The sequence below is a fragment of the Bombina bombina genome, chromosome 5 (assembly GCF_027579735.1).
Source record: "Bombina bombina isolate aBomBom1 chromosome 5, aBomBom1.pri, whole genome shotgun sequence".
NCBI classification, from domain to species: domain Eukaryota; kingdom Metazoa; phylum Chordata; class Amphibia; order Anura; family Bombinatoridae; genus Bombina; species Bombina bombina.
In genome coordinates, this window is record NC_069503.1 from 431,648,004 (window position 1) to 431,662,148 (window position 14,145).

At 40.4% G+C, this 14,145-nt stretch overlaps 1 protein-coding gene across 1 annotated transcript in view; it reads left to right on the plus strand.

The window, feature by feature from the left end:
• The window catches only part of SH3BP5 (SH3 domain binding protein 5), a 257,965-nt gene that overhangs the window by 225,499 nt on the left and 18,321 nt on the right, over positions 1 to 14,145 (plus strand). Inside the window, exon 5 of the mRNA XM_053714281.1 lies at positions 11,679 to 11,809. Within this exon, the coding sequence (XP_053570256.1) occupies positions 11,679 to 11,809 (131 nt within the window). The remainder of the gene's footprint in view (positions 1 to 11,678; positions 11,810 to 14,145) is intronic.

Here is a 14,145-nt window from a genome sequence, read left to right on the forward strand (position 1 = left end):
GTTTTTCACAGTAAGACAGTACTAGTTCATGTGTGTCATATAGATAAAAATTGTGCTCACTGCCGTGGAGTTATTTTAGGAGTCTGCACTGATTGGCTAAACTGCATGTCTGTCAAAAGCACTGGGATAAGGGGCAATCTGCAGAGGCTTAGATACAAGGTAATCACAGAGGTAAAACATATATTAATATAACTGTGTTGGATATGCAAAACTGGGGAATGGGTAATAGAGGGATTATCTATGTTTTAAAATAATAAAAATTCTGGTGTAGACTGTCCCTTTAAGTTGATACCTAACAGCAAAATCCTGAGCAGCTAATTAATACTAATCAGAAATAAATAATGGAACAATATGTATAAACTCTTCATGCACACACTGTACATTTTCTTATAAAGGGATATGAAACCGAAAATGTTCTTTCATGGTTCAGATAGAGCATGCAATTTTAAACAACTTTCTATTACACTTCTGTGACACCCCGACTACCTTGGCTGGGTAGCTCCACCAAACGGGTCCTGCAGCTATGTAGCTGGCAAGTGACCACAGCCTGTAGCCACCCCTGATGCCCGACAGCACCAGTAGGTAGCTCTGCCAGAGGATCCTTCCTCCCCCAGACAAGGGGCCGCTATGTAGCGGAGAAGAAGTGATTTTATTGGAAAACACACACTCCTTTTTACACAAAGCTCATCTTGATAAGACACTGGACAATCCCACAATTTTCCCATCATTCTCGCCCCTCTAGACAGACCAGCGCTTCCATAGCAGCCACAGTCCCTAAGAATCCCAGGACCCAGGGGTGGCGGTTTCTGGGTGATCCTAGGGGAGCAGTGACACCTCCCATGTGTCATTTGAAAGCTCTTGGTCCCCAGATGCCACAGTCCAAAAAGCGGCATGATTCGTTACTGGGGACCGGAGATACAGTCCGTTTGAAGTTATAGGGGTAGGGGTGTTCAAAACCCCCGGTTCCCAAAGGAGCTCCCCTCCGGTAATTCCCCCACCTCTTGTCCTCCAAAGGGGCTACCAATCCCCAAAAGTGCGGAGCTCTGGGACAAAGGGTCACTGGAGCGACCAGGGGTAAAGTTAGCGGGTGTCCTGCTGTTCTGTGGTTGACCGGGACCCCACGATTGGGGCAGTGCAGAAATAGACGGCAGAGTTACACTCTGTGGCCCCCTCTGCATTGGACGAGGGAGGCGGTTGTGCGATCACTGGAGGGGGGCGGGAAGGAGGAGGGGGGAGGGGGAGGAGGGAGAAGTAGGTAGAGGGGGATCCTATTGTGGAGGGCGGATTAGAGGTTAGGTATATGATAGTGGAGGTGGAGAGGGTAAATGAGGGACGGAGGGGGCAGCTACACTACAGAAAAAAATGTTTTTTTTTAAATAAAAAAATAAATAAAAATTAGAACAAACTGGGTACTGGCAGACAGCTGCCAGTACCTAAGATGGCAGGTATCAGTTAGAGGGGAGATGTTTAGAGAGCTGTTTGTGGGGGATCAAGGAGGTTGAAGGGTAAGGGGGATCCTACACTGCAGAAAATAGAAAAATATTTTATTTAAAAAAAAAAGGCCTTATATTTTCATACTGGCAGACTTTCTGCCAGTACTTAAGATGGGGGTGACCATTGGGGGTGGGGAGGGAAGAGAGTTGTTTGAGAGGGATCAGGTAGGGATCAGGGGGTGGGAAGTGTCAAGTGGGAGGGTAATCTCTACACTAAAGCTAAAATTAACCTTACAAGCTATCTGATTAACCCCATTCACTGCTGGGAATAAAAAGTGTGATGCGCAGCTGCAATTAGTGGCCTAATTACCAAAAAGCAATGGCAAAGCCATATATGTCTGCTATTTCCGAACAAAGGGGATCCCAGAGAAGCTTTACATCCATTTGTGCCATGATTGCACAAGCTTTTTGTAAATAATTTCAGTGAGGAACCTAAAGTTTGTGAAAAAGTGAATATTTTTTTTTATTTGATCGTATTTGGCGATGAAATGGTGGCATGAAATATACCAAAATGGGCCTAGATCAATACTTTGGGTTTTCTACTAAAAAAAAATATATAGTTTTGATAGGTAAATATAAAAAAGGCTCTATTACTGTTTAAATGTAGTGATTGCAAAAATGCTAAAATTGCTCTGGTCTTTTGGGGAAGTTTTAGTCTGAAATGCCCAATCCTTAAGGGGTTAATATACTTAATAACCTTAAGCCCTTGCAGACCACCTATTATCTCAGTGCTTTTTATGAGCTTTTTAAATATTTCACAACAGACAGATAGAGCTAGTTCATGTGTGCCATATAGATGACATTCTCCTTACGCCCGTGGAGAATGATACTGGTTATACAATAACCAGCACTGGTAGGCTAAAATGAAATATTTTAAAAAGCACTGAGATAAGGTGCAGTCTGCAGTGGCTTAGATACAGTTAATCATAGATGTAAAAAGTATATTAATATAACATTGTTGGTTATGCAAAACTCAGGAATGGGAAATAAAGGGATTATATATCTTTTTAAACAACTATTTTTAAGTAGACTGTCCCTTTAAACATCTATGAAGAGCCCTTTAATGCAGAGAGGACAGTGATGAAGTTATTGTTTTTACAGAACAATTGACAGATGAGATTAATTGGAGATGAATTGGAAAATCAATTGGGCATCTGTTTCACTGCAGTGTAATTTGTTCTCAGTTACCTTAGATTTTCCTTGCGTGTTCTCACATTTCTTTTCTAATTGCATTGTATTTATTGGTCTAACTAATACATATATCAGTCTCTTGTCATATCAACTCTTTGTCACTTTCTGGTGTAGTTACAGGATTTTCTAATGCAAAAGTATGCTAGTAAAAAATAAAAATAGTTATTACCAACAGAAATAGGCCAGATGTTCCTCTGGGTTTACTAGCTGAGAATTTGTCCTTCATAGAAGCCCTTTTCAGAGTCATATTTGTGAGTTCAGGGATTATCAGTGGCGTCACTAGGGGGGGGCGGGGGGGGCGGGCCGCACCCGGGTGACACCCACCAGGGGGTGACACCAAAAAAAAAAAAAAAAAAAAAAAATTTTTTTTTTTTTTTTTTTTTTTTAATTTTATTGAAATTCAAAGAAATACAATGTTGAGATGCATAGCTTTTTTTTATTAGAGGGGCTGACATTTGTGAACATTGGTGGGACTGGGGAAGATGTAGACACACAATTTTTTTACCCCTTGAGCCAGTGCTGCAATTTCAACAAATAGATTTCCTGGCTGCTTTTGCTTGTTTGTACTTTGCTTCTCCCCTGCCCAATTTCGCTATGAATGTTGTGGGCATGCTGTGGGGCTTGCAAAGTTGCGCTGCTAGCCTAAACCTGCCTGCCTATCTGTGCTCACTGCTCAGTGACATGTGGAGCAGTGGAGTCACTCACTGCTGTGCTGTCTCTCTAAACGGGAACTGGCAAATCATGAGGGGATACCTGGCACCTGACCGCATGACTGTTTGACACTGTCTTTAAAGTGAAGGAGCCATGTATGATGCCCACCAGACCATTACGGTTACGGTACACTAAGTGCACACTGAACAGGTAGGAGGGCGGGCGGGGGTCTGGGGGTGGGCAGAGTGCAGAGGTGATTGGCCATAAGAAGCGGTAGGCACGCAGGCCGGGGCTGTGCACTGACAGACTTGGAACAGAGTCAGAGAGCAGAATTTTCATAGTTTGCACCTAAAACTTTTCTTCAGTGGTTTATTTTAGAGTGCTCTGTTTATCTTTCATTTGATGCTCTGCTGAGCCAGGGAGCAGCTCTAGGCATGAGCTTTATAATTAATGCAGTGCAGTTTACATATTTTGTATGTGTGTGTCTGAGTTTTTGTGTGTGTGTGTCTCAGTGTTTTTGTGTGTGTGTTTTTGTGTGTGTGTGTGTGTGTGTCTCAGTGTTTTTGTGTGTGTGTTTTTGTGTGTGTGTCTGAGTGTGTTTCCGAGTGTTTGTGTATGCATCTGAGTATGTTTTAAGTGTGTCTGAGTGTTTGTATGTGTGTTTGCCTGTGTTTTTGTGCGTGTCTGCTTTCTGGGGGGGGGGTGACACCATAACTTACCGCACCGGGTGACACCAACCCTAGTGACGCCACTGGGGATTATCCTGATTTTCTGATCAGTATTTAAAAGGCTATTTCTGTGTTAAAATTTAAAATGCTATTTTTTTGTTAAAGGGCCACTAAACCCAAAATCTTTCTTTCATGATTCAGATAGAGACTAGAAATTTAAACAACATAACAATTTACTTCTATTATTTATTTTGCTTCAATTTTTAGATATCCTTAGTTGAAGAAAAAGCAATGCACATGGTGAGCCAATCACACAAGGCTTCTATGTGCAGCAACCAATCAGCAGCTACTGAGCATTTCTAGCTATGCTTTTCAGCAAAGAATATCAAGAGAATAAAACAAATTAGATAATATAAGTAAATTAGAAAGATGTTTAAAAATACATTCTCTTTCTAAATCATGAAAGAAAAAATGTGGGTTTCATGCCCCTTTAATGCATTTCTTTCTTTCACTGTGGTTTCATTTGCATGTAAGTTGAGAAAAATTTAATGTTTATTCTTTGCCCAGGAACAATGCTCTCTCTTAGAGACAACAAATAAACACTTGTTAACACTTTTAAAACATAATTTAAAATATTTATATTATATTTATTAAAAATGTTTCAATATAATTTATTTATTTTGTCCTCTTAATATAGTTATTAGTAAAAAATGGAAATTCAGATTCCTTACTTTACACTCTAATATTCCTGTACTGTCATTGGTTGTATACTCTAGTGATCCACTTAAAACTGTTCCTAATTGGCTTCAGCTGAAAAATCAACCTAGGTTACAATATGGTGGCACCAATTGCTTTAAGGGAACTAAAAGCCTATTGATTAAAAACTGGCATGGAGAGAAATATAAATAAAAAACAAACAAAAAAAAACAAAAACATTTTATTGCAATGCAGGTGGTTTTCCTTCACATATATAATGCTACGTAATAAGATAAATCGATCTCAATTTCTCACCAGATCAGAGAGCTTTAGAGAATTGAGGCCTATATCTTTACACTTATGTAAAAGTTTAAAAAATGCAAATGTTTGCTTTGTATCCATCATTCTATCTAACATTTATTTAGTGTTTAATGACCCTGTAACTGTGTATATCAGCAGTGACACTGCCTCTCTGAACATGTTGCCAGTCACTATACTGTACCAATGAAATGCCACTTGTGATAGCAGAATAACTGTAGCTGGTGACCTGATGTACAACAACAAAATATTGTTTATAGTAAACTCCTGATACCCTGATAAAGAGGGTTATATACTCACATGCACTGTTAAAGGGATATAAAACCCCAAGAAATGTATTTTGTGATTCAGACAGAGCACACCATTTAAAACAAGTTTCCAATTCACTTATTTCTTCTGTTAAGTGTGATCAGTCCACGGGTCATCATTACTTCTGGGATATTACTCCTCCCCAACAGGAAGTGCAAGAGGATTCATCCAGCAGAGCTGCATATAGCTCCTCCCCTCTACGTCACTCCCAGTCATTCTCTTGCACCCAACGACTAGATAGGATGTGTGAGAGGACTATGGTGATTATACTTAGTTTTATATCTTCAATCAAAAGTTTGTTATTTTAAAATAGCACCGGAGTGTGTTATTATCTCTCTGGCAGAGTTTGAAGAAGAATCTACCAGAGTTTTTGTTATGATTTTAGCCGGAGTAGTTAAGATCATATTGCTGTTTCTCGGCCATCTGAGGAGAGGTAAACTTCAGATCAGGGGACAGCGGGCAGATGAATCTGCATAGAGGTATGTAGCAGTTTTTATTTTCTGACAATGGAATTGATGAGAAAATCCTGCCATACCGATATAATGTCATGTATGTATACTTTACACTTCAGTATTCTGGGGAATGGTATTTCACTAGAATTACACTGTAAGAAATACATAAAGCTGTTTAATAACTAGAGATTATGTTTAACGTTTTTGCTGGAATGTAAAATCGTTTTCATTTACTGAGGTACTGAGTGAATAAATGTTTGGGCACTATTTTTCCACTTGGCAGTTGCTTAATCTGTTTTTCTGACAGTTTCTGTTCTCCCTCACTGCTGTGTGTGAGGGGGAGGGGCCGTTTTTTTGGCGCTTTTACTGCATCAAATATTTCAGTCAGCAACTCCTTGTATTCCCTGCATGATCCGGTTCATCTCTACAGAGCTCAGGGATCTTCAAAACTTATTTTGAGGGAGGTAATTTCTCTCAGCAGAGCTGTGAGAATTATAGTTTGACTGAGATAAAAAACGTTTATTCTGTAATTTGTTTCCTGCTTTCAGAATTTGTTATCTTTGCTAATGGGATTAAACCTTTGCTAAAGTTGTGTTGTTTACAAGGATTGAGGCTATAACTGTTTCAATTTATTAATTTTCAACTGTCATAGATCTTCTGTGCTTCTTAAAGGCACAGTACGTTTTAATATTATTCTAATTGAATTGTATTTCCAAGTTGCAAGTTTATTTGCTAGTGTGTTAAACATGTCTGATTCAGAGGATGATACCTGTGTCATTTGTTGCAATGCCAAAGTGGAGCCCAATAGAAATTTATGTACTAACTGTATTGATGCTACTTTAAATAAAAGTCAATCTGTACAAATTGAACAAATTTCACCAAACAACGAGGGGAGAGTTATGCCGACTAACTCGCCTCACGTGTCAGTACCTACATCTCCCGCTCAGAGGGAGGTGCGTGATATTGTAGCGCCGAGTACATCTGGGCGGCCATTACAAATCACATTACAGGATATGGCTACTGTTATGACTGAGGTTTTGGCTAAATTACCAGAACTAAGAGGTAAGCGTGATCACTCTGGGGTGAGAACAGAGTGCGCTGATAATATTAGGGCCATGTCAGACACTGCGTCACAGGTGGCAGAACATGAGGACGGAGAACTTCATTCTGTGGGTGACGGTTCTGATCCAAACAGACTGGATTCAGATATTTCAAATTTTAAATTTAAACTGGAAAACCTCCGTGTATTACTAGGGGAGGTGTTAGCGGCTCTGAATGATTGTAACACAGTTGCAATACCAGAGAAAATGTGTAGGTTGGATAAATATTTTGCGGTACCGACGAGTACTGAGGTTTTTCCTATACCTAAGAGACTTACTGAAATTGTTACTAAGGAGTGGGATAGACCCGGTGTGCCGTTCTCACCCCCTCCGATATTTAGAAAAATGTTTCCAATAGACGCCACCACAAGGGACTTATGGCAAACGGTCCCTAAGGTGGAGGGAGCAGTTTCTACCTTAGCTAAGCGTACCACTATCCCGGTGGAGGATAGCTGTGCTTTTTCAGATCCAATGGATAAAAAGTTAGAGGGTTACCTTAAGAAAATGTTTGTTCAACAAGGTTTTATATTGCAACCCCTTGCATGCATTGCGCCGATCACGGCTGCAGCGGCATTCTGGATTGAGTCTCTGGAAGAGAACATTGGTTCAGCTACTCTGGACGACATTACGGACAGGCTTAGAGTCCTTAAACTAGCTAATTCATTCATTTCGGAGGCCGTAGTACATCTTACTAAACATACGGCGAAGAATTCAGGATTCGCCATTCAGGCACGCAGGGCGCTGTGGCTAAAATCCTGGTCAGCTGATGTTACTTCTAAGTCTAAATTGCTTAATATACCTTTCAAAGGGCAGACCTTATTCGGGCCCGGGTTGAAAGAGATTATCGCTGACATTACAGGAGGTAAAGGCCATGCCCTGCCTCAGGACAAAGCCAAAGCCAAGACTAGACAGTCTAATTTTCGTTCCTTTCGTAATTTCAAAGCTGGAGCAGCATCAACTTCCTCTGCACCAAAACAGGAAGGAGCTGTTGCTCGCTACAGACAAGGCTGGAAACCTAACCAGTCCTGGAACAAGGGCAAGCAGACTAGGAAACCTGCTGCTGCCCCTAAGACAGCATGAATTGAGGGCCCCCGATCCGGGATCGGATCTAGTGGGGGGCAGACTTTCTCTCTTCGCCCAGGCTTGGGCAAGAGATGTTCAGGATCCCTGGGCGCTAGAGATAATATCTCAGGGATACCTTCTGGACTTCAAATACTCTCCTCCAAGAGAGAGATTTCATCTGTCAAGATTGTCAACAATCCAGACAAAGAAAGAGGCGTTTCTACGCTGCGTACAAGAGCTCTTGTTAATGGGAGTAATCCATCCAGTTCCACGATCGGAACAGGGACAGGGGTTTTACTCAAATCTGTTTGTGGTTCCCAAAAAAGAGGGAACTTTCAGACCAATCCTGGACTTAAAGATCCTAAACAAATTCCTAAGAGTTCCATCGTTCAAGATGGAGACTATTCGGACAATTTTACCTATGATCCAAGAGGGTCAGTACATGACCACTGTAGATTTAAAAGATACTTACCTTCACATACCGATTCACAAAGATCATTATCGGTACCTAAGGTTTGCCTTCCTAGACAGGCATTACCAGTTTGTGGCTCTTCCATTCGGATTGGCTACAGCTCCAAGAATCTTCACAAAGGTTCTGGGTGCTCTTCTGGCGGTACTAAGACCGCGGGGAATCTCGGTAGCTCCATACCTAGACGACATTCTGATACAAGCTTCAAGCTTTCAAACTGCCAAGTCTCATACAGAGTTAGTGCTGGCATTTCTAAGTTCACATGGATGGAAGGTGAACGAAAAGAAAAGTTCACTCGTTCCACTCACAAGAGTTCCCTTCCTGGGGACTCTTATAGATTCTGTAGAAATGAAGATTTACCTGACAGAGGACAGGCTAACAAGACTTCAAAGTGCTTGCCACACCCTTCATTCCATTCAACACCCGTCAGTGGCTCAATGCATGGAGGGAATCGGCTTAATGGTAGCGGCAATGGACATAGTACCCTTTGCACGCTTACACCTCAGACCACTGCAACTGTGCATGCTAAGTCAGTGGAATGGGGATTACTCAGACTTATCCCCTTCTCTGAATCTGGATCAAGAGACCAGAAATTCTCTTCTATGGTGGCTTTCTCGGCCACATCTGTCCAGGGGGATGCCATTCAGCAGACCAGACTGGACAATTGTAACAACAGACGCCAGCCTTCTAGGTTGGGGTGCCGTCTGGAATTCTCTGAAGGCTCAGGGACAATGGAGTCAGGAGGAGAGTCTCCTGCCAATAAACATTCTGGAATTGAGAGCAGTTCTCAATGCCCTCCTGGCTTGGCCCCAGTTGACAACTCGGGGGTTCATCAGGTTTCAGTCGGACAACATCACGACTGTAGCTTACATCAACCATCAGGGAGGGACAAGAAGCTCCCTAGCTATGATGGAAGTATCAAAGATAATTCTCTGGGCAGAGTCTCACTCTTGCCACCTGTCAGCAATCCACATCCCGGGAGTGGAGAACTGGGAGGCGGATTTCTTAAGTCGTCAGACTTTTCATCCGGGGGAGTGGGAACTTCATCCGGAGGTCTTTGCCCAAATACTTCGACATTGGGGCAAACCAGAGATAGATCTCATGGCGTCTCGACAGAACGCCAAGCTTCCTCGTTACGGGTCCAGATCCAGGGATCCAGGAGCAGTCCTGATAGATGCTCTGACAGCACCTTGGGACTTCAGGATGGCTTACGTGTTTCCACCCTTCCCGTTGCTTCCGCGATTGATTGCCAGAATCAAACAAGAGAGAGCATCAGTGATTCTAATAGCACCTGCGTGGCCACGCAGGACTTGGTATGCAGACCTGGTGGACATGTCATCCTGTCCACCTTGGTCTCTACCTCTGAAACAGGACCTTCTGATACAGGGTCCCTTCAAACATCAAAATCTAACTTCTCTGAAGCTGACTGCTTGGAAATTGAACGCTTGATTTTATCAAGACGTGGGTTTTCTGAGTCAGTTATTGATACCTTAATACAGGCTAGGAAACCTGTTACCAGAAAGATTTACCATAAGATATGGCGTAAATACCTATATTGGTGTGAATCCAAAGGTTACTCTTGGAGTAAGGTTAGGATTCCTAGGATATTGTCTTTTCTACAAGAAGGTTTAGAAAAGGGTTTATCTGCTAGTTCATTAAAGGGACAGATCTCAGCTCTGTCCATTCTGTTACACAAACGTCTGTCAGAAGTTCCTGACATCCAGGCTTTTTGTCAGGCTTTGACCAGGATTAAGCCTGTGTTTAAAACTGTTGCTCCACCATGGAGTCTAAACCTTGTTCTTAATGTTTTTCAGGGCGTTCCGTTTGAACCCCTTCATTCCATTGATATAAAGTTGTTATCTTGGAAAGTTCTATTTTTAATGGCTATTTCCTCGGCTCGAAGAGTCTCTGAATTATCAGCCTTACATTGTGATTCTCCTTATTTGATTTTTCATTCGGATAAGGTAGTCCTGCGTACTAAACCTGGGTTCTTACCTAAGGTAGTTACTAACAGGAATATCAATCAAGAGATTGTTGTTCCTTCTTTATGCCCAAATCCTTCTTCAAAGAAGGAACGTCTACTGCACAACCTGGATGTAGTCCGTGCTCTAAAATTTTACTTACAGGCAACTAAGGAATTTCGACAAACGTCTTCTCTGTTTGTCATTTACTCTGGGCAGAGGAGAGGTCAAAAAGCTTCCGCTACCTCTCTTTCTTTTTGGCTTCGTAGCATAATTCGTTTAGCTTATGAGACTGCTGGACAGCAGCCTCCTGAAAGAATTACAGCTCATTCTACTAGAGCTGTGGCTTCCACTTGGGCCTTCAAGAATGAGGCCTCTGTTGAACAGATTTGCAAGGCTGCAACTTGGTCTTCGCTTCATACTTTTTCCAAATTTTACAAATTTGACACTTTTGCTTCATCGAAGGCTATTTTTGGGAGAAAGGTTCTTCAGGCAGTGGTTCCTTCTGTATAAAGAGCCTGCCTATCCCTCCCGTCATCCGTGTACTTTTGCTTTGGTATTGGTATCCCAGAAGTAATGATGACCCGTGGACTGATCACACTTAACAGAAGAAAACATAATTTATGCTTACCTGATAAATTCCTTTCTTCTGTAGTGTGATCAGTCCACGGCCCGCCCTGTTTTTAAGGCAGGTAAATATTTTTTAATTTATACTCCAGTCACCACTTCACCCTTGGCTTTTCCTTTCTCGTTGGTCCTTGGTCGAATGACTGGGAGTGACGTAGAGGGGAGGAGCTATATGCAGCTCTGCTGGGTGAATCCTCTTGCACTTCCTGTTGGGGAGGAGTAATATCCCAGAAGTAATGATGACCCGTGGACTGATCACACTACAGAAGAAAGGAATTTATCAGGTAAGCATAAATTATGTTATTATCACATTTGCTTCATTCCAATGATATTGCATGTTGAAGAGATACCTAAGTAGGTTTCTGGAGCACTACATGGCAAGGAATAGTGCTGCCGTCTAGTGCTCTTACAAATGGAAAACATTCTTGCAAAACTGCTGCCATATAGTGCTCTAAAAATGGGCCAGATCCTAAGTATACATCCCTGCATTTCAAGAAAAGATACCAAGAAAACAAAGGAAAATTGATAATAGAAGTAAATTAGCAAGTTATTTAAAATTGCATGCTCTATCTGAATCATGAAAGAAAAAAATGTGGGTTTTGTATCCCTTTAACAGAGGGTCGGGTGTTGCCTGTCCTGATGTAGGGTATATATTTATTTATACTCTGTTTTCTTTTCAAGGTTATGGAGGAAGAACAGAAGAAGACGAGGAGTGAGCTTGTGCACAAGGAAACAGCTGCTAAATACAATGCTGCAATCAGTAGAATGAAACAGCTGGAGAAGAAGCTAAAGAGGACCATAAACAAGTCAAAGTAAGGAACAACTAGCAGAATTGTCCAGCCTAAGACCCTGTAGCCTCAATGTGACTTTTTATAGGCACATTAAACTATATTAAATGTATAAAGCTATGTGTTTATGGAATATGTGTATTTATTTTGTTTTCTTTTCCAGTAATTTAATTGTGGTCTTTCCAATTCCTCTTAAAAGCAGAAGTGCAGGCTCAAAACTTAGCACTGCTATATTGACACAGAGCCATTGGTTACACACTGAAGTCATTTATAATTGTCCCTAATTGGTCTCAGCAAAGAAAGAAACTTAAGTTACAACATGGCTGTTACCACTGCTTTATGGATTCTAAAACTTTACACTTTTTTCTTCAATATTTAAACAGGCTAATTTAATTAAACAGACTAATTTTTTTCTTTGAACACATCATTCTATCCAGCATTTTTGTCCAGTTGTTGATGTCCCTTTAATCACTTTCCTGTCCTACACTATTTGCATTTTTCATGTCTTTCTGTATTGCAACACACACAATGAGCCTTATTCCTGCTTGCTTTTGTGTATCCGTTGCTTATTGTGTGGTTGGGATAAGTCTGTAGGATTGTTCCTGTCACCTTGATACATTTTAATTTATTTGTATTTTTTCAGTTTAGATTTTTGTTTTGATTTATTGAATATCCGTCTGTCTGTCTGAAGATCTATCTGTTGATCTAGTGTAAGCAAATGCCACTACTTATGAAAAGTCATCTTGACTAGGTTTTGTTGGCCGTTATAAACTATAAAGCTAGCATTATTTGGAGCTACTTTACTTCTACAGCTTATAGAGATTTAGTGTCAGCAGCTTTTTTACCTCAGTTTACAGAATCAGAATATCCTTAACTGCAAAATAATCAGTGTCTGTGTTTTTCAAAATCCTGATTTAATAGAGATATTCCAAATAAAGGATTCCCTGCACTAAACTCCTGCAGCTTACTATTAAAAACTGAAAGTAAACTATTTGCCAATGTGCTTTTTATGGAAGAATCTTCTTTATCCAATTACAGGAACAAAAAAAGGCAAAAGAAAACATTTGAATGTGTTGGAACATTTTTTTATTGCCACATTGCTTGTATGAAACCACAAAGGGGTTAAAAACACAATTAAAGTCCACCCCGGAACAGCAATGCACTAGTGGGAGCTACCCAACACATCTAGTGAGCCAATTACAAGAGGCATGTTGTGTAACCACCAATCGGCTTCCAGTAGTGCATGGCTGCTCCTGGGACTAACTAGGTTTGTTTTTCAACAAAGAATACCAAGCGAACAAAGCAAATGTGATCATATAAGTAAATTGAAAAGGCAATGAAAAGCTTGAATTTCATGTACCTTTACAATGGCTAAAGTTACTTCTATATAGTGCCATCTGAATGTAAATACTGAGTTATATTCATTCTGATTAATAACAATACATTGTTATAATGCCTGACTGCTAGCTCTCTGGATTACCTGCAAGCATGTTTACAACCAACACATAACTGATACAGGAGGAATGCAAAGGGGAATGCAAATGTATGGTAGAGCTGTTCCTTTGGAAAACACTGGAGTTTTTAAGGGGGTTAAGCATCTTTAGAATCATGTGCTTTTGAATGTACAACCCCAACCATATAAAAAAAGAGTAATTTGAAAATTAAATTCACCCTGTACTATATTAAAACTAATTATTAACACATTGTTTGATGTTTTACATTGTGAATTTAATATATTTTTTAAAATATACATTCATTTCAAATCTGATAACTGCAACATGTTCTGTCAGTATATAGCAGGGTTATAATACAATTTATTTAATAATTATTCTTTAAAACAAACCCCCAATAAAATCCATATTCGAAACAATTAAAATCAACATTTTATTCCTAAATTCTTTATATTAGTTAAAGTTATAAACACATTGAATTATATTTATAGGAACCAGATTATGAATCAAACTATACAAGCTTAAACTGTTACAATATTTTATACAAAGATCATAAAAATATACCTTTACAAATTACCTTATTCATCCCAAATCAGAGTTGCATTAAAATACCTCAATGAGATACCAAGGTATGGATTGTTAACTGAAGTAGTAAGAAGGGAGGGTTTGTACACTTGCTGATATGTGTCTATGCTGGAAAAATGACAGTTCACATAGAGAGTTGAAATATCTCACAAAACAGAGAAATGTTGGTCCCGGGACTTCAGTCCAAATGACCCCCACTCACCGCTCAGCTAGTAGACTAATTGTCTTCACCCACCCGGGGGTGAGCCGTCCGTCTGTGTAAAGAACTCCAATAACCACCTGGGAGACTCCAAAATGCGTGCTAGCCGGAGCCTATCTTCGGCG